This window comes from Rhipicephalus sanguineus, unplaced genomic scaffold (genome assembly GCF_013339695.2).
Source record: "Rhipicephalus sanguineus isolate Rsan-2018 unplaced genomic scaffold, BIME_Rsan_1.4 Seq433, whole genome shotgun sequence".
NCBI classification, from domain to species: domain Eukaryota; kingdom Metazoa; phylum Arthropoda; class Arachnida; order Ixodida; family Ixodidae; genus Rhipicephalus; species Rhipicephalus sanguineus.
The window spans coordinates 612,231-632,461 of NW_023615247.1; the positions used below are offsets into that span (position 1 = coordinate 612,231).

At 46.2% G+C, this 20,231-nt stretch overlaps 1 protein-coding gene across 1 annotated transcript in view; it reads right to left on the bottom strand.

Annotated features, from left to right (window-relative positions):
- LOC119377325 (solute carrier family 41 member 1) overlaps positions 1-19,856 on the bottom strand; it is an 88,262-nt gene extending 68,406 nt beyond the window's left edge. The window contains exons 1-2 of the mRNA XM_037646861.2: positions 19,648-19,856; positions 11,106-11,787 (exon numbers count right to left, since the gene is read on the bottom strand). Coding sequence (XP_037502789.1) covers positions 11,106-11,525 — 420 coding nt within the window. The 5' untranslated portion in view covers positions 11,526-11,787; positions 19,648-19,856. The remainder of the gene's footprint in view (positions 1-11,105; positions 11,788-19,647) is intronic.
- Positions 19,857-20,231: the final 375 nt, after the last annotated feature.

Consider the following 20,231-nt stretch of genomic DNA (forward strand, 5'->3'; position numbering starts at 1 on the left):
ATACGCGCCCCTCGTGGCGCTACAGAGGCTGTCCCTAAGGGCGTCGTGCGAATAAAAAGATATATATACAAAACACGGGAGGAAAGCCATACGTAAGTGGCAGATCATATTGCTACTCATCTTTAGTTTCATCTTCACCGCGCATCATTAGCTAAACGAAAGTTATCGCTCCGATGAGGCCACGCTAGAGTGCATGAGAACCTTCACTGTGGTTTTGCACTTTTCTGATAAGGTTGCACGCTTGGAGTAAGTAGTCGAGTTTGTTCTAGAAGCAACGCGAGTACGAGCAATTGCGCTGCGATCACGCATGTACAAAAGCTGAAGCGTTTCACCGACCACCAGATTATCGACGAACAACGACTGTGGTCGCCGCTATCGGCAGCGCATCGAGCTGCACTCTATTATGCACTACTTAAGGCGGTTAGCTTGCCTTGTGAATTTTCTTCTGCACTGCTTTGCCATGCAGCCACCCAATCGTTCTTCCTTGCCTCGCATGACTATCATGCGCGATCTAGTCATTTCACTTCACTTTCTGTGTTTGCAACTGCGCAAGCGGAGATAACAGCGTGTAGCCGACAAGCGCGAAATCCTGATAGACTCAACGATTAGTGCTGACATTGTAGACGCGCTTTTAAGAAATAAGTGGCGAGGAGGAGATATCGCCTGTAGGAAGGGTAGCGAAGACGAGAAATAAACCGCTCTCTCGCCTTTGAACGCGGGGTGGTTAAGATGCCTTTAAGAGAAATAGGAAAGAAACCCACGCAGGCACCGTGAAAGATAAAAGAACAGTAACAACGCTGGTCTTCAACTGATTTTATCGCACAGAAAGAGCATATTATTATGTTAAGTGACTCTGCGTATGCAGACTCCTGAACATGCATACATGATGCCGCTTATCAATAAAACACGGCACAGAAGTTCTAACAAAAAAATAATTTGTTTTCTTTTCAAGAGTGCGATCGAGGCAGTGTTTCGGCAATTTCCAATTTATTGTCTAATGGAAAGTGCTCCATTTTCTAATGGAAAGTGCTCCATGACATAAACTACATTTTTCGTCGTTATTAGTCGACACTATTAGCCGCCCTCGCTATCAGGGCGGCTTCAACACTTGCCGCGTACCTTTATCCGCATTCCTATACACAACTGCGCACTCTAAACAAAGCTTCACATACACAATCACTACAACGCACAGACACATGACCATCCCAATATCGGCTCAACTGCTGCTCATGTTCTCTCAGCCTATCGTTCAGGCACCTCCCAGACTGCCCGATGTGGACTTTACCACAAGAAAACTGAAGCATTATACCGCATTCTTTACTCGTGAAACAAAAGGATGCTGATGCTTCTTTGCACATACTGCACGTCGCTTAGCTAACTGGTCTGTGGCCTTGCAAATGCTAATTAATTTCTGTGAAGCAGAAAATAGCACATCTACATTTACCTTCCGTCCAGCTTTTTGAAGACATGTGACACGTTCTGCGTGACGACATGACAACCTTTTTGATACCGTCAGAACTGCTCGCACACGTGTCATTTTGTCTAGCTTTTTTAACACACTTTCTGCCACTGAAATAGGGACACGGGCGAGGTAACCTGCTAGCGAAAGGCGCTACTTTTGTTTATCAAAGGAGGAGGAGGAGGCGGAGAAAAACGGAAAGACAGGGAGGTTAGCCAGTTCTCAGACCGGCTGGCTACCCTGTGCTGGGGAAAGGGGAAGGGGGAGTGAAAGATGGTAGAAAAGAGATGCTACAAAAAAAGAAGAAAAAAAGGGACAATAGTACGATAAACGACACAGCTTAAAGTCTGTCTATGAGATTAGTTTTGCGCAAAAAGCGCAATAACGCTTTCAAAGCTTTCCGTGCCGAGGATGGTATCGACCAGTGTCCTAAGATCTTTTCCTCCGACAGTGGACGACTGTCCAGTCCATTTAACGCTTTGGACAGTTCTTCTCTTTGTGCACTGAAGTAAGGACACTCACAGAGAAGATGGGCGATTGTCTCCTCGCAGCTACAGTTGTCACATGTCGGGCTGCTGGCCATTCCAATTCGAAATGAGTAGGCCTTCGTGAAGGCCACCCCGAGCCACAGGCGGCACAGGAGCGTCTCGTCAGCTCTAGTTATTCCCGACGGAAGACGGAGCTGTAGATTCGGGTCCAAGTTGTGAAGACGGGCGTTGGTAAATTCCGTCGAGTTCCACTGTGCCAGTGTCAGTTCACGTGCATGGGAACGAAGCCTTGTTGCGGCGTCCGTTCTTGACAGCGGTATAGCTGCACAATGGAGAGCATCATGGGCAGATCGGGCAGCCTCATCAGCACGGTCATTTCCGTAGATACCGCAATGGCCCGGTATGCACTGATAGATTAGGCTGTGGTGCTTCTCAATGGCGCGGTGATGAAGCAGTCTTATGTCAGCGACTAACTGTTCATTTGGTCCATGACGATATGGGGACATAATGCACTGGAGCGCTGCTTTGGAGTCAGAGAAGACTGACCACGCCTGTGGCGTTTCTTCCACTACGAACTCTAGAGCAGCACGGATGGCGGCGAGTTCTGCAGCCGTCGATGATGTCAAGTGCGACGTCTTGAACTTTATGGTGAGGGATTTCTCGGGTATGACCGCTGCCCCTGCTGAGCTTGTAGAAGAGCTTGTAGCTGCCAGATATTTTATGGGGGCATGAATCGCGAGGCGCGTTGTCAAAACAAAGATAAGCGTTTGCAAGTTTCACCAGCGTACAGTGGGATGACTGATACAGAAGCAGCAACTTAAGGTCACGAGCCTGTGAAACGAGCAATTGCTAATTTTTTTTTTTTTGAGAGCGCGCTTCGCACGTTACCCCAGCCGTGTGCCCGTTTCAGTGGAAGAAAGTGCGTTAAAAAGCTACAGAATGGCATGTGTGCGAGCAATTCTGACGGTATGGAAAAGCTTGTCGTCCCGTCATGCACACTGTGTCACATGTCTTAAATGAAATTGGACGGAAGGCAAATGTAGATGTGCTATTTGCTGCTCCGCAGAAATTAGCGTTTGCAAGGCAACGGACCCGTTAAGAGACGTGCCGATACTGCAGGGTGTGTAAAGAAGCATCAGTCATTTGTCTCATGCGTAAAGAAGGCGGTGTATCGCTTCCCGTTTTCTTGCCGTAAAGATTATATTGGGCAGTCGGGGAGATGCCTGAACGATAGGCTCAAGGAACATGAGCAGAAATCGAGCCGCTATCGGGATGGTCATGCGTCTGTGCATTGAAGTGATTGTGGATGCGAAGCTTTTTTTAACTTTTAAGAGTGCACTATTGTGTTAGGAATGTAGACAAATATACGCGAGAGATTGTTGAAGCCACCGAGATCGCGAGAGCCAGTGAGAGCTGTGTGAGTCGCCTATGGGTGGCACTGAGTGCAAATCAATTAGCCTTTTCGGATGCGGCAGGTTTTCGTGTGCTGTGATTGGGCCTTTCTCCGTGTACGGATGCCGTTGTTTCTGACATTCACATCAAAGTTGGTGCCTGTCCCGTTGTGTCTTCCTCGTCTGTGTCTGCTAGCGCTGTGACACCTTTCGGTGCTCTTTCAATGAGTCTTCAATGCAAGGACCATTCAAATCAAATCAAATCAAATCAAATCAGTTTTATTTACATCCTGGAGATGTGGGCAAGCTTGGGCAAAAGCGATACAATTCGCTTGAGGAAAGCCCAAGCCCCCATATACAGGGCATACAGTAGGGACACACAAGGATGTCAAAATGCAATCAAAGAGCAAACTAGCGCGTTACATACACGAAAAAATACTATCACAAAATCAAACCAACGCGTTACATGAGAGAAAAAAAAGAAAAAGGAGGAAAAAGTGGTTAACGTGATACTTTAAACCTTGTTTCTACAATATTTACGACTACAAAGATAAAGAGTATGTGTCAATGCATATATGTACAGATCGTCAACAGCTAAAGATAATTATTTAACACAATAATTAATCCATAACAACAGGCAATCATCAAACAAACAAAAAAACAATGAAAATACATCTCTCTTAATACAGTACAGCAATTTTTTTACGGGGATTAGTTACAGGAAGTGTTTTTTAATATCACTTACACTACGTTTCTCTAATTCTATTTCGCTACTGAGGAGTGTGTTTAGTAAGTGAGGCAAACAATACTGCAACATCTGTCGTCCGTATTCTGTTCGGCAAAAGGGGATATTCCAGAAGTCTCGTTTGCGGAGAGAATAGAAAGGAGCATTTCCTCTCAGGTTAGCGAGATTTAGAAGGTCATGTTGATTTTTATAAACTGACTTTTTATATTTGATAGCTAGTTTCCAATCATAATATATTTTCTATGGGTACAACGTTAAAACGATGAAACAATTCCTTTGTATGCGCACGATGTTCAACGTTAGCTGTAGACCGAAGAGCTCTTTTTTGTAACATAAATATTCTATGGTTATTTCTTTGTGTGGAATTTCCCCACACTAAAAAACAATAATTTATGTGGGATAAAAAAAGCGTGTTGTAGAGCATAAGTTTTATCGATGCAGGCAGAATGTGTCGAAATTTTGCAATAGCACCCACACTTTTAGCCACATGAGATTGAACGTGGTCAAAATTATCGTCCCAGGACATACTTTTTTGAAACAGCACACCTAAAATTTTTATTGAGTTCACAAATTCTAGAGGCGCCGTGCCTAAAAATAAAGGACTATCAATGGTGACTGAAAGCTGACGCGGATGAAAAAGAACGGCCTTTGTTTTCTCATCATTGATCAACAACGAGTTTTCTTTACTCCACTTTTGTATGTCTTCAAGGATGTTATTTATTTGAGGTGCTAAATATTGCAGATTTTTTCCAGTGAAAAATAGGCTGATGTCATCAGCGTAAATTACATAAGTTGGTGCTTTGTTGATAGTGTTTATATCGTTTATGTAAAGGATGAACAATAAAGGACCCAATATGCTTCCTTGCGGAACGCCAGTGACTACCTGCTGTAACGATGAAACTGCCGTTCCTAAGCTGACACACTGAAACGTATGCTTCAAGTAGGATTTTATCAAGAGCAGTGGCGTGCCGCGAATACCATATAGTTGCAGTTTTTCTAACAATGTTGCATGGTGAATCCGGTCAAACGCCTTTGAAAAATCTATGTAAATGCCTACACATATCTGTTTTAGTTCAAAAGCTTTAAGGATGATTTCCTTCTGGGTCAGTAGTGCAGATTCTATTGATTTGCCGTGGAGAAAGCCATACTGAGATTTATTAATTAGATTGAAAGCGTGACAAAATTTTGTTACTCGTTTATGAATGATCTTCTCAAGGCCTTTTGAAATATTGGCAATATAGAAATCGGCCTGTAATTCGACAACTCATTCTTATCGCCCTTTTTGTGCAGGACACTAACTTTAGAGATCTGCATCATTTTCGGAAAACAGCCCGTTATTTTTGCAAGGTTTTATATGGCCGACGTAGCTCTGGGAGGACGCGAGGCGTTTCTTGTATCTTATTTCTTGTCGCTCGTCGAACGCAGACAACAACGGTACACTGCGCTCTTGCCTGGAAGTGCTCTCGTGCTCTGAATCGATCGGGTGGACCTGTTGGGGCGCGACTGCGTCGTCATTAACCAAGCGCTGACGGCTCACCCCACACCCACGTGGCTCAGCATGCGAAGAGATGGCTCCAAAGAACTGTTGGTAGGGTTCTGCAGTGAAGACTTCAATGAATTTCGTGGTAGTGGAATAAACGCCCTGTACCGCACACGATGTAGAGCCGACATGAAAAACTGTATATATCAGCAAAAATTTATGCCTTGCGAAAATGTAATGGGAACATGTAGGTGGACGGGTGATGCTCTTTCTGAGGCTGCTGTTCCAGACGCCGACGAACGCTGGAAGAAATATGAAAGACGCCTTGCCGACGCAACCTGGTGTATGCATGATCAGCTGCCTGTCGTTGAAGGGAAGTGGAAGCGCACATCGCTACGCCACCTGGAGGGTGGTTAGACCCTCACTTGCTCGCCCGCAGAGCGGCTCGCGTGGCCGCTCTTTACGTAAGCATGTTTCTCGGTTGCTGGATGTCGTCTTCGTTGTCGGCAGGTAATGGGACTTGGAAGAGGCTCTTGCGTCTGGCTCATCGGATAGCCCCGAAGAAATCGTCGCAATAGAAGATACATCGTCGAAAATACAGGAGCTAACGAAGTGGTTCGCACAGGTTTTAAGATTACTACCCACAGTAATAACGTGAAAGCACTTGCGGACACTGTCGCAGACTTTTCAATTAGGCGTCACAGCTCGCCGACCACCTTAGGGAGGCGCAAGCACCATGGCAAATACCACATAAAAATTCTAAGGGTCAGCTAATGAAATAATAAGTAAATGTTACCGCCAAACAACTACCCTTTGGTGATGCTGGCTTCGTCGCCAGGATCGTGACTCCCCCAAAGGGTGGCAACGAAATAAGTTTGCAAACGGATTTGCTGAGATATTACAGTGAGCGCATGAACATTCCAGGTAGCATGGCGAAGGTTCCCGCGAGTCCACATGTTGACACTGAGAATGAGGGGCAGCCTGAGCGTTTGCGAACAGCCGACGACGTAATGATCTCGCTGCAGTCCTGCTGCCCTGTACGAGTGTCATGCGAGAGGCCTTGTATGCATAGGTAGGCAAAAAATTGGAGCTCACTCAGACTCCCACTCAAGAAATAGATTTTGCTCTGAGGGCTCACTCGGACTCAAATTCACCAACACCTTACTCAGCCGAACTTACTCACTCAGACTCACGGCTTCACCCGAGTCTGAGTGAGCTTGGGTGAGTCGACTCATGAGTCCGCTGGCGTGAAATTAGCTTTTTCAATCATGTTGTGCAAATCCTATTTACCGCAATATCTCACTAAATTGGTGCTCTACGATACGCCTTTTGATCTTGTGCCTCAAATACAGTTTATCATATATCATGTGTCAAATTATTATGTCCAATTCAGTAAGGACATTTTTATGAAATACGCGACTCACACGAGATAACTTTATCAAGAGATTCCCATGAAACAGTTTGCGGGGAGGGTCATGGCACCGCTTCCCCTAACTCACGCCTCTGATCAATAAATACTGAGGAGCGCTGAGCTAATGTGCTGAGATATGTGTGAATAGACACAAGTCTATCAATAAGGCTGATAGTAATGCTGAAAATGAGTAGGTAGGACCAAATAAGTCGGCATCAAAAGGTGGAGCTCACTGGAACTCACTCAAGAAATATATATTTGAGCTTAGGGCTCACTCGGACTCAGACTCACCAACATATTCCTCAACTGAACCCACTCGGACTCAGACTCACAAAAATATTACTCACCCGGACTCACTCAGACTCAGACTCACGGCCCGATCTGAGTCGGAGTGAGTCTGAGGGAGCCTACTCATGAGTGATGTTTGCCGACCTATGCTTGTATGTCATAGCGATGTCATAGCGGAGTAAATACTTGTGACTCACACAAGCTGGTTTGATCGCAAGAGGCCTTATGGAAATGATTCATGGACATGCACTGCACATGAATCATACCCATTTTATAATTTCACGGAACATTTACCAGTTGCTGTCATCATCTGACCCTCAGAATTGTTATGCGGTCCTTTGCCATGGTGCTTGGACTTTCCTAATACAGTAGGCGAGCTGTAGCGCTTAATTTAAAAGTCTGCGGCAGTGTCCACAAATGTTGTCAGTGGTATAGTCTTAATATCGGCGTGAACGAATTTGTTGAAGTTTGTAATTGTCGACGTCGTATCATCTATGGTGACGACTTCTGCTTTTGAAAAACTTAAATAATCAACGTCGTCACATACAGAAGGGCACCGCAATTGCTTTCTGTGTCGACATAGCTTAAATAGAAGTACTGGTTCATTCCGCCTTCCACTTCTTTGTGTCGACGTCAGATGCACACTGTTGCATTTCGTGAGACAGTGCCTAGTCGATTTGATACACAGGTTTGGGGACTGCTTTCCGACTACGTCAACACTTAAGCAAAGACCAGTGATCGAGCGCCGGATAATCACGAGAATTACCACGAGGCCAATTCGACAGAATGATTATCCCGAGGTTCAGAAGGAACGCGGCGGAATTCAGAATCAAGTGAAGAAAATGCTCGAGGATGACATGATAAAGCCTTTGAAGATTCCTTGGGCGTGCCCCGCTGTTTCCTCCAAAGAAAAAGGCAGCAGCTTACGCTTCTGCATAGATTACCGCATGTTAAAACAGGTAACCAAGAAAGAGGTCTATCCTTTCCTAGGTGTTGACGATTCGTGATTCGCTCGCAGACACACAAACACACACATTATACTATATATATATATATATACAAATTTATTTATTTATTTATATATATCTTACAAAGCGAAGAAGGTGGAGCGTAGAGCGCACCACGATTTCACTGACGCTTCGTCCGCGGGACCGGCCATTCGCCGGGGTGATTCGCAGTGGTAGCGATAATTCAACGCACTCTGCATACGCCTACGCTAGCGACAGAAAAGAGTTTTAGAATTGGGGACCCAAGACACTAGGTCCGCAAGCTGCTTTAGGTAGGCTGCTCTTGAGTTCGGAGAAGCAGCAGAGTATGAGTTGGGTCAAACGCAGGCGGCGTTGGGTGAAGCCATACCTGCCAAGTCTCCCGGATTACCCGGGAGACTCCCGGATTTTGAACGTTTCTCCCAGTTGTACGGGTCATAGGAAAATCTCCCGGAAATCCAGTTTTGCCCCGCGCGTCCAGTGCTTTGTCTGGCCACCCACAAAATTGTCTGGCCACGTAGTAAAAGGATTCTTCTTTTCTTTTTTTAAACGATGGTAGAAAGGTCCAACTCAGTTTCATTGCGCATGAAGTAGCTGGGCACTTTTCGCCGCAGTCCAGCACGTAAAAGGGTAGCCGTTACCGATGTCTGTCGAGATAGCGCGTTCGCCAGCGCTCGCGACCGTCCCCGTCTCAACGGCGCCCCTTATGTCCCTTGACCGACGAAATAACTGGTAAGCACCGACGACAGGCCTCGCCTGTCGTCGCTTGCTTACCGAGTTAGTGAACGCGTCTTCACAGAACTACAGCTTATGTAGTGATATGAGAGCTTGTACAATGTCTATTGGTGTTTGGCAGCAACAGCACCGTTTGACGTGGATTCACCCACGTTGACGCCTAGTGGCACATTTCCATCGCAAAGACTAACGCCCATGGTCATCATTTAAACGATGTGGTATAGCTGAAGTTTTCAACATATACCTGGACACAGCGTACAGTGAATTCGCGCAAAGATGATGTCAACAAGCACATAATGAACACTGGTACTCGATATGCACTTCTTCAAAGCGTGGTCCATTAAGGAGAGAAATGGCACGGTGTGCCCTCCCGAGTAATAGGGTAACCTGCGCCTGTGCTCATGCATACACTACCACATTGCGCTTCAGCAACACGGGAGGCAGAGGTTCGTAGCTTGAGCCGCGAACGCGCGCAGACGTTCCACGTCCCGCTGACCTCTGTCACACTCCACGAAGGCACAACAATCGCCCGTTGACATCGTTGCCTTTCTGCGGCGCTTGTTGCAGCAGTTTTATTAGTCGGTGCTATCGCTCTCGAAACAGTCGGCGGCGGAACACCGTTAGTGCATGTGGAAGCTGCACTACTCCGAGAACCAGCCGTCAAGCTTTAACACGAAGCGTAAGACAAGAACGTAGCTTCGTCTAGGGCAACACCCAATGCTAGCGCCGCCATTGTTTTTCGCTGGTATCGAGACGCTTTAACCATGCCTCCGAGGCCATGCTTTAACTGCGTTGTCGCCGAATCATTCTCTATCGGCGCTAGTGTCATGCCGCACTGCTTCACTGAACCGCTCACAGACGGCGGCACCACCCCACCCCGTCTAGCCCCGCCAACAAAGAGCACCGTGCGAGAGAGAATGTGTGAGAGATATAAAGCGCGTTTGTAAAGTGTCGTGCATCTGCCTCGTTAGCTTAGTCGGTAGAACGCCGGGCGCTTATCGTTGCGGACCAAGAGGTCGTAGGTTCGATTCCCCGCAACAGAACACTTTTGTTACAATTTTTCTTTCTCATCTGTTACCGTCCATTTTATCAACGTCATATCCGTGACGGAAATACGTCACTAAAGTCTTAGTGGACCCCGGCGTAAAACACTTTCGTGTTAATGAAAAAATATAAAAAAGCTTCTCAAGCTTAACGCCTGATAAAATGTTAAACGGGCTCCCCAAGAAGAAAACGATACATGTTCATTGGTGCTCTGTACAATTTCTGTACAAGATGCGAAAACAGTAACGTCGAGAAAGTAATGGTAGAAGAGGCGTACTCATGCGCATGTTAAAGGGATGGGTCAGTGGTATTCCAATTGACTATGAAAGGTCAAAGCTCTTTTTCACCGCGGGACCCGATTAGAAAATGTATTATCAATAAATCACACAACTTAGTAAATATTGCATACATTTATAATAAAACTAAGGTATAGACACAGTATAGAGTAGATCAAAATTAAAACACAAGCTTTTAGTGAAGGCTGGTTTACTTGCTCGCATAAAACGAGCATTCTCCAAATTGCTACCGCTGCCAACTGGCACTTACCGCAATATAGTGAAATAATATTGCTGCTATGCCTCTGCATTACTCCATCAAATGCTTGGTAGACTACACCGATTTCCCCTTATGGAAGGTAGATGCAAATGCGTTGACGTTCGTTCAGAAAAGACCAACAGCTGGTACCTCCTGGACATTTCAGTATCCGCGAATTTTGAACAAAATGTCAGCTAACGTTGCTGTTTGAAAGCAGGCATTTCTCATATGTCATATATGTGGTCACATCTGAAGGGGATTTGATGCAAGGTTTAGATAAACATTAATACTGATACAGTTTCCAAAATAATAATGCCGGTTAGAGCGCTGCCTAGAGGGCGGCCTGATCACTAAGTCGGCGGAAGGATCTCTTCCTTATAGGGCATTAATGGTGCGAATCATATTTTACAGTGAACTGTCATCGTGCCATTCGCTCCGAGTCGTTGCGAGCACGGCGTACTTGTGTTTCCCCGCTTGAAGCGGCATTAGCCATTAAGACTCCTGTGATAGCGCTCACACATAAAAAAGAGGAGCGGCGGCTCACCTGAACGAGTGCCATGTTGCCAACCGCAATGTCCCACACTTTCCTTGGCGTGTCCATGTTACCAAGGTTGGCTTGCGTCGACAGCCTCGCCGCTAGCGTCATCTCCAGGTTGCCCTTAAGGCCTAGAAGCGGAGGCACCACGATGAACAGCTCCGTTACGTGCTCGAACGGGGGCCAGAACTGAACCGTGTCGAGAATAAGTCCCGCAAACACCGTGCCTAGACCGCCGAGGAAGAACGGCACAGCCGCTTGCTTGAAAATGCTGAGCAACGACTCTTCGCTAGACGCCGCAAAGGAGCGCTTCTCCTGGTAGGGCAGTCGTCGTCCGGCTTGAGACGCGCTGCACTGGACTCGTTCAGGTTCTCGTCGGTTACGCCTGCGCAGTTCTCCGAGTAACAGATGCCTTTCCGGAAGACGCATTCCTCGCCGTCCCTGTAGCACACGACGCTTGCCCTCCTCGAGCCATCCTCGGCTGCGTGACACGCGATGCCGTTACTGAAGGCCTGCTGGTAGTTCGCTGCTTCTGGAGACCGGTCCTTTCGGGTGTGGCCGTTGCAGAAGGCGACGTTTTCGCGAGAGGCGTCGTGCGACGGTCTCCGAGATTCATGCTTGTACTCCGTCATGACGCCCTTGCGGATGTTCATGTCCGCAGCCGCTGTGCCTTGCTCAGCCCCCCGGGTTCCTGCAGCAAAGAAAAGCCGCATTGGTTTGCTCGTCCTGACTGCGCAAGCTAACAATGCCCCCGTCTGACACTTGGCAGAGCGTCTTCCGAAAGGAGAGGGCTCGTCTCGAGCGCGGCGATGATTGATGCGCAAACGAGATGACGAAACTCTTGCCACTCCATTGGTGGCAACATCTCAGAGCGCTCTCACGTGTCACGAATTGGTGTCGTACGGCCGCGGCGACGTTATTCCAATGCGCGGCGCGAGTCAGCTACTACACAAGAAACATCTACGCATTCCAAGTAACGATTCAGCACATGTATTACTGCTTTATGTGCAAAAAACGGGCAAAAGAATATTACTTCTGCAGATGCAATACACCCTTTTGACATACGGTGCTTGAGTGAAACCTTCGTTAAATTTTTAGTAGAATGCTAATAAACTAAATTCGTACAAGTGCCTCCAGTGTCATGCTAAGGAACGCCATACCTCACGGAGCTGACACTTAATGCACGCACAGTTACAAGTTGTATGTAATTCAATCTTTATGGACTTCAAATACCTATGCATTGATTGATTGATTGATTGATTGATTGATTGATTGATTGATTGATTGATTGATTGATTGATTGATTCATTCATTCATTCATTCATTCATTCATTCATTCATTCATTCATTCATTACCTGAAAACCTTTGAGAACCTTTGGCTCTACGTGACAAATGGACATAAGGGTAGAAGTCGTAAGTTGCAAGATAAAAGGTTCTTCGTTGGTAGGCTTCAATTTGAGATGATTCATCATCAACAGGAAAAGGGGCAGCGAGGTCGCGCCAGTCACAATAACACTCCGTAAAGATTTTTGGATATGTCTGTTGTGCAGCTTGTGCTGGCTCGGGGTGCATGAAAAGCGTTTTGAATAGCGACATGCGATGCGGCGTGACACGAATGATCGCTTGGTGCTGAAGAAATCAAGTAACCTGCGAAAAAGGCGGATGCGTGCTATCGTGCGGCAACATACAGGTACAGGGGAATGAAGTTGTGATTTCAGAACGGTGACAGGCGTACTACTGTACCACTGTAGTTAGAATGAATAAGTGTAGTTAGAATAAGTCTGGAAGTACGGGTATTGGAATGAATGACTATAGCATATTATTTAATTAGCTTGAAGAAGACGAAAAATGAAACTACCCTATAAAAGGTACGTCGAAGTAGATTATTGCTGTTTATTATACGGCACTGCTTATGCATAATTGTGTCATTTGTATATATGTACACGTATATACATATGACTTTTTGTTTCTGCAGTTGTCCGCTGTTACCTGCTGTACTCGTGGTGCCAGGAGCCCAGATAGTGTGTATAGATACGCCTGTAGCTTCGACACCATGACAATTCGTGACCTGTCATGTAGTGTCTGAACTGTCAACAAACATCAACTTCAGCTTTGGCGGCCGTAACACTGCTGTAGCAGTAGTACTTGTAGAGGATAAATCTGTAGATACGCAACTGGGGATGAATGATTATAACATATTACGTAGATAAATTACCTTTGAGGCTCAAAGAAGAAAACGTCCTATTCAAGATTAGGTCGAAGAAGAGATGTGCAGGGGCCGTATTCTCAAACGATCGCAAAATGCGACAATCGCAAAAGTATCGCCTTTGGTGCGCGCTGATTCGCTATTGAGCAAAACCGGAAAAGTGAGGGCGCCATCTAGTATTTCCGTTGACGTGACGGTGCTCTACGGCACTTCCGACATGCCTGGAATAAACGAACGCACCTTATCACCGTCGGTTGGTGGTGAAGTCTAGCATTTCAGTGACATAGACGGCAGCTTCCAGTATTCAATCCTTGGTGGATGTGCGCAGCATTTTTTAAGCTGAAGCTTTCAGCGAGCATTACCTTGGGGTGTTTTCAGTACTCTTTGTTTGTCAGCGCGTGTTTCTCTTCGTGGTTTGAACGTTCCAGTAACGTGAACCGCGCGTTGCTTGCGTGGTTTATTGTGCGCCGGCAACATGTTGAGATGTTGAGACGATGTCGCGGCGGCTGCACACTACAGCTGAACTCTGAGTACGCCGCGTTAAACTCTCAACGAAAATATTTCACACAAAGTTGCATTCTTTAAATATTATACTGTGCATTAGACGATTGCACAAAAGAATGCTGAAAGGACTTTTCAACGGGTCCTATACACCAGAGCACGCCTGTCTCGCACCCAGGCTGCTGGCGAGCCGAGCGGATACTCTCGCACCCAGACGCCGGGCTGACCGGGCTGCCGAGGCGCGCGCCGGCTGCACTAAGCAAACAGGGCAAGCTGCAGTTCTGAAGCTTTAAAGTGCAGAAAAGTACCCGTTCACGCCGCTTCAGCGTATAAGAGCTCGTCTGGGCACTACTGCGTCGTCTTTGGATGCCAAAACAAGCAGCGCAACAAGAGGATAATAGCGTTGTCTGCGACGATTATACGACGCGCCACGGAAATAGTGCCGGTGCGGTATTTTCAGCTTCGCCGCGAGTGGATAACTGTGATTCAAGCAAAAAAACTAGGAGCCGAGTGAAAATGCTCGAGTAAGTACACTAAATGCGTGTATTCTGCAGTGTGGTGCCCACCTATTTCGTTTTGCGAACCTAATTTGCGTGACACGCAGCTGGGTTGAAGGCAGGCGCGAGCTTTGTGTGGGGGTGCACTTCATACCTTCGAGCGTTTCCTTTGACGAAAATGTAGTGCAAGGTAGTGCTTTCAAGCACAAGAAATCAGCATGCTTTGCCACTTTCAACGTAGTATTAAGCTTTAGTGCTTTTGATGGCATCCACGCCTTCGAGATTTCGTCTTCGAAAGGTAATAAATGGCACGGTGCTCCTCAACAGCTGGCCAGAATTTCGTGCTTTCACTGCAGTGTTCGATGTCCCCAAATTTATTTGGACACGACGCATCCAGCTGCACATAATACATATATTGGCACGTAAGTAAAGAGTACTCGCGCCAGTGTCCTTTACGTCGCAGACGTAGCTAACCGGCTTAACTAATAGTAGCACAGTTTCGCTTGTAAACACCATCGTTACAAGAATAAAATCGCGCAGATAGCTTCCAAAAGGGATCGATGAACGTCACTGCAGGTGATACTCTGATAGCACGCTTTTGTGAGCAAGACGCATTGTAAGAGCGCTCGTGAAACAAAAATTACGTTCCGCGAAACTACCCGTAAAGCGTACTCTAATTATTACGCGATGAATGCTGAAATGATGAGCTTTCACAAAACTTTGTGCACAACTTGTAATATGGGGCAACAAAACATCGTTTCACTCTTTCGCGAGCTGCACTGCGATTACGATTCACGCGTACTACAGCGAGAACGTTTTTTTACAAATGTAACAGCGTACGTATCCGACGAGGTTGCTTCCGCAGCCCACTCAGCACGTACTGTATACATTGTGGACTTGCATGAGCAAGATGTTCTTGATGTTCCAATAAATCAGCGAAAATGTCCAGGCCAGAAAAGACGCGAAACACGCTCTCCGACGGGCTGAGTTTCGGGAGTTTCACGTTTGCTCTGTGCGGCGTCTGCTAGCGTGGCAGCCCGCGCACGTTGTTTCCTCGCGTGTGCGATAGATGGCGCGACGCGCGATGCAAATATGGCGATGCGCATGGAATTCGCTGTGTTCTGGTCTATATTTCAAGTAGCCACAGCCAAGCCTGGCCACTGCGTAGAAGTCTGCATGCGCTCGAAAACGTCGCACTCGGGTCACTCTTCGCTCGCACGGTACGCTCACTCCTATGTTTTGCGTCATTTGTAACTCCAACGGCCAGTGCAACTATGACGTCACAGGCAAGTGTTTCTTCAGTAATTGAACGCATCAGATTCTACGTCACCAAACGCGATACTATCGCCTTTCGCGAAAGTTTGAGAATACGGGCCCAGTCTCCCTCGAGGAATGGAGGGTGCTAAGACTGGTCTAGTCTAAGTAGTCAGACAACATAAAGTAAGAGGTATTTATTGCGGAAGGAATGACTATACCAGATTCGCTAAAAGATACCGTTATGTGCCACTTACATAGGGGATGAAGAAGAGGAGGACGTGTGCGCGAGGCACTGAGGAGTTGTTTGTCGGGTGATATGTCTGTTCGCCTGTTGGGGATTTGGCGCCTGTCTGTTGTACGTATATTCAATTTGTCCTCGTGTTCTTCGCGCTGCCATTTATTTAGGAATTATTAAAACAAGATGTGTGGGCAACAGCTATGAAAATGGGATCCCTGACGTCTTTCCATAGAAATTAGAACAACAGATGATACCAAAAAATATTGAGAACTGTGTGAGGCGCCTGGTTCTTATGGAGACGGAATTGATAATGGCAAATCTGCACACCAGAAGTGTGAAGCAACACGCAACAGGGGTGACCGTGTTCGGTCAAGAAATAATCATACTTTCATTCGGAAGACTCCGCACGTCAACCTTTACTAGATACCACAATGCAAAAGTTGAGTTATACCAGATATTTCTTCGCAAAGGTAACTGGTATCAATACAAATGAAATCATGACGCAATTTGAAACCTACTGCATGACATTGTTCAGAACCTGTTCTAGGACATAGAATCAAGATGTGGTAACACAGTAACTGTCTTTTGATACACTCTCAAATGAGGAAGAGTGTGCTCCTATTAGTGCTTCACTCCCTCAACAAGAAATAGAACTCGACACTCAAAAATTAAACATGCCTAAAATGCCAGGATCTGACGGAATTTCAGGCAAGCTTTATTTGACGTGTATATTCGTACTCTAACAGTACTACTCAAAATTTTTACGCATGGTATTACCTGGAAGCCCTTCCTCAATCATTCACCAGAAGATACTCTGCCAACTGGAAAGTACAATGACAGAGAAACGCTTCGTCATGTCGACTGGTAGAGACGCATGACGTTCTCTGCTGTTGACAATAATATTCTTGCGAAAGTACTAACAGACCACAATTCGCAGTGTCGATATTGGTATTGGTGCCCACCGTACCTGCGGTTTAAAGGGTCGCTCAATACAAGAGAATGTGTGCATGACCCGAACAGTCTGGAACATTGTTCCCAATCGCATGCAATATTGGCACATATAACCGACCAGGTGCCATACAATGAATTGCGTGACAAGCGGGTGGCTTAAATGGTCCCACCCATTACAAAGGGTTCAGCCATAATTCTTCATCATCATCAGCCACAGCACCAACAAAATGGGCAGCTACGTAGGTGCCATTTTTGCCTTAGAAACGCGTAGTGCGTACCTCGTTACTTCGCAAATGATGCATTATGACGTAGTGGGTACTTCCCTACTTAGGGAAATGAGGATGATTATGACGTAGTGGGTACCTAATAACTGCACTGATATCAATACTGTCATACTTGAGCTGGTATAGCGCATTACGGGGAAGAAGAAACGGCCGAGCAGACCTAATCTTGGCGATGCGTTAGGGTGTTTTTTGTATGCTTGCGCAAGTCTACATATTTGATGCATTTTCACAATAAAGCCCAGTTGGAAGTTAGCGCTCTGTCCTCTTGTGTCGGTCTGCTCGGCCGTTTCTTCTTCCCCGTAATGCGCTATACCAGTTCAAGTACGACGAACCAACTCGCCCAATCTTCAACACTTGTGCAAAACTGTCAACTGCACTCGTGTAGGAACAGTAATAACCGCGCAGTTACTTGCAAATAGCGACACTCACGCAACGCAGGCAGAACCTTGCCTTTCATTCATATTTTATGGCAGTGGTGTGGCATCATACAGAATGCTTATGCTCATGTCACGTGACCCAGAGATGTTTAGGTGCTAATAGACGTCCTTTTACTGCGGACTATGAAGACATCATCGCGTCGACTGTGGCGCGGCTCCTATTACGCTCTATCAAGTGAACGGCCCTCCAGTCAGTGCCCAACTACGCGCACAGGATATTAAGGCGAAAGCCTTAGGTGCCTCATTAAACGCGAAAATGTATACCATCAGCATCACGTGGTGTCGGCGTTAACACGAGTGATGCAAGAAATTATCATGGCGTCACAGATAACAAGATTTGTGGCGTCATCATAACGTCACTATGACGTGACATAAATTGATGTCACTAGGTGACGTCATCACATGACATCTTCGCTTTGTCAAGGGTGGCCGATCACGGAGGCAGTGCAAAACTAAAAAAAAACCAGAAAGCTCTAAATGCCTCCGATCCTGGAGGCAGTGCAAAACCACGTTTGGTGTACAAAACTGTCGGAGGGGAGGCTCAATAGATCGACTGAGAAGAAATAGGAGAAGAAGATGGTTTTCGCCTTCGAGTCGTCTTAGGCGAACGCATAAGGCACCCTTTGAGATTTTTTCCATTACGGCCACCTGTTGAAATGGTGGCGGAGTGGTTAGCGCGCTATAGGCTACGCGTAACAATAGCAGTACTGGTGGGGCTCAGGATCGAATCCTCACTGCGGCCATTCTCTTTTTCGTTAAATGGAGATGACTTGATTTGAGCGCCGTGTTTATGCCACAGCTTTCTGATGACGGCGGGGTCGCACAATGAGTCAATCAATGCGCTTGCAATAATAAGGAACACTGATGAAAAGCCGCGGTAGTTTCGCAGAATCACGCCATACCTACTTTCGTGCCTTTAACACATTCGTATTATTGGTACAATATATTTCTTTTATATAGCCTTATATCATTATATATTTGAGTTACATAAAATTGCTGCATTCTAACTGCTGTCAGGTTTAGTACTGCCTGCTCAGTTGAACTGTTTTTGTGCAGAAATTTGTTTTGTTTTGTTTTAATTTCGGATTTCCAAGCGAAATGCTGGTATGTATTGATGCTACATAATGTAGTTTTTTGCAATGTATGTATTTATTTCTGCCTTAAATTCATCATACAATGCTTCCCACGGGACGTCTGAGGTATTTTTAAATAAATAAATAAATAAATAAATAATAAATAAATAAATAAATAATAAATAAATAAATAAATAAACAGCAGATACGCCAGCACACCAGAGCTCAAGTCGTTTTAACTGTGCCGAACGAGTTGTCATAATTTTTAACACAGTTGGTATCACGACAAGACAAAGCATCGTTTCACTCTCACTAAAACCACCAATCACTGTTTTTATTCCTGAATGTATAGTGAACGCTGTCTACGGCATCTTCCTGATCTGCGAGAAATTATATGTACGCCAAAGTGTCTGACGTTTCGAATAGAGAATACGCGAGCACCGCTAGAACGCGAACCTAAAGTGGCCGCCTTGGTTCGTGATGTTCGCTCTAAACAACGAGGGTCACCACCAGTTCGAAAAACGTGCTGTCTTAGCGAAAAACTATAACTTTTAGGTGTATCGAAAATAATTGTATATGCACGTCGTCTGTTTCATTCTCTCTCAAATAAATCACATGCTTATCGACCAATACGACAAGAGACCCGATGCATTTGTTCTCGTAAGCGTAACCAGACTATAATGCACTATTTTTATGTTCTTGTTGTGTTAGCAACGGGTTCTTTAGTATATTCATAAGTTCATGTGATAGTCAGCGACCCGTGCGTGTTTTCGTGTGCCTTTTTCACGTCTTATTTTGCGCTGTTTTCAGCGCACCTAGTTAGTTTTATCACGTATAGCATTTTGCGTAGAAAGAATGATATTGTGAGTTATTTACACAGTGTTCTGCTGACTGGTTTGATGCAACAGCGCTTCACGGCACGGACAAGGACGACGAAGATTGTGCGCACCGTTATTCTTTCTCGTATGCATCGCTTAAGCACCGTGGCGACAGCCATATTCTAACTTTACGGCAGAGTTCACCGTTTATCGACTCCTTAAGCGCACCAGCAAACCAATTGACACGCGAGGTATGGCCAATAGAAAAACGAGCACGTCGAAAAGTACCGTGCGTTGCGAATGCTGGTCCCAATGCAGGGTCCGTGGATGCGAAGGCCGATTCGCATGCGCCGCTGCTCTGCCGCCGGGTGAGGAGCACTCATCGGATTCAAGCTGGGACACGGTCCGGAAGAGAGGCAGCTGTGAGCCTTTCGCTGGCAGCTGCGGTGTTGTCGTTTACTGTGCGCGACTTCGTGGGACTCTGCCAAACAGCGGCCGCTTTTCCGGGTGACGCCAAAGACGCAGCTGCTCCAAATGCATACGCGCCGGGGTCGGAGTCGACGGGAGAGAGGGCACACCTTCGGTCTCCGGACCGCTTTGGCGCGCTCTCGTTGGCCGGGACAGTAGATGACGCGGGACGAGAGAAGCGTAACGCCAAAGCGACATCGTGCGCGTGATACAGTACGACTATAAATTCAAGGTTGAAAGAAAGTGTCCGGAAGTTCTATGAGAGAAACAGAAATGGTATTTTTAACGCGACAGCGTTAAACAGCTCGTTTCGCAGAAGTTCCGCCGTCGGCGTCGCCATCGTTGATTGTGAGCGAAAAATCAGTGTTGTCCGTGAGCTAAAGTTCGAGATAGATGGAACTAGA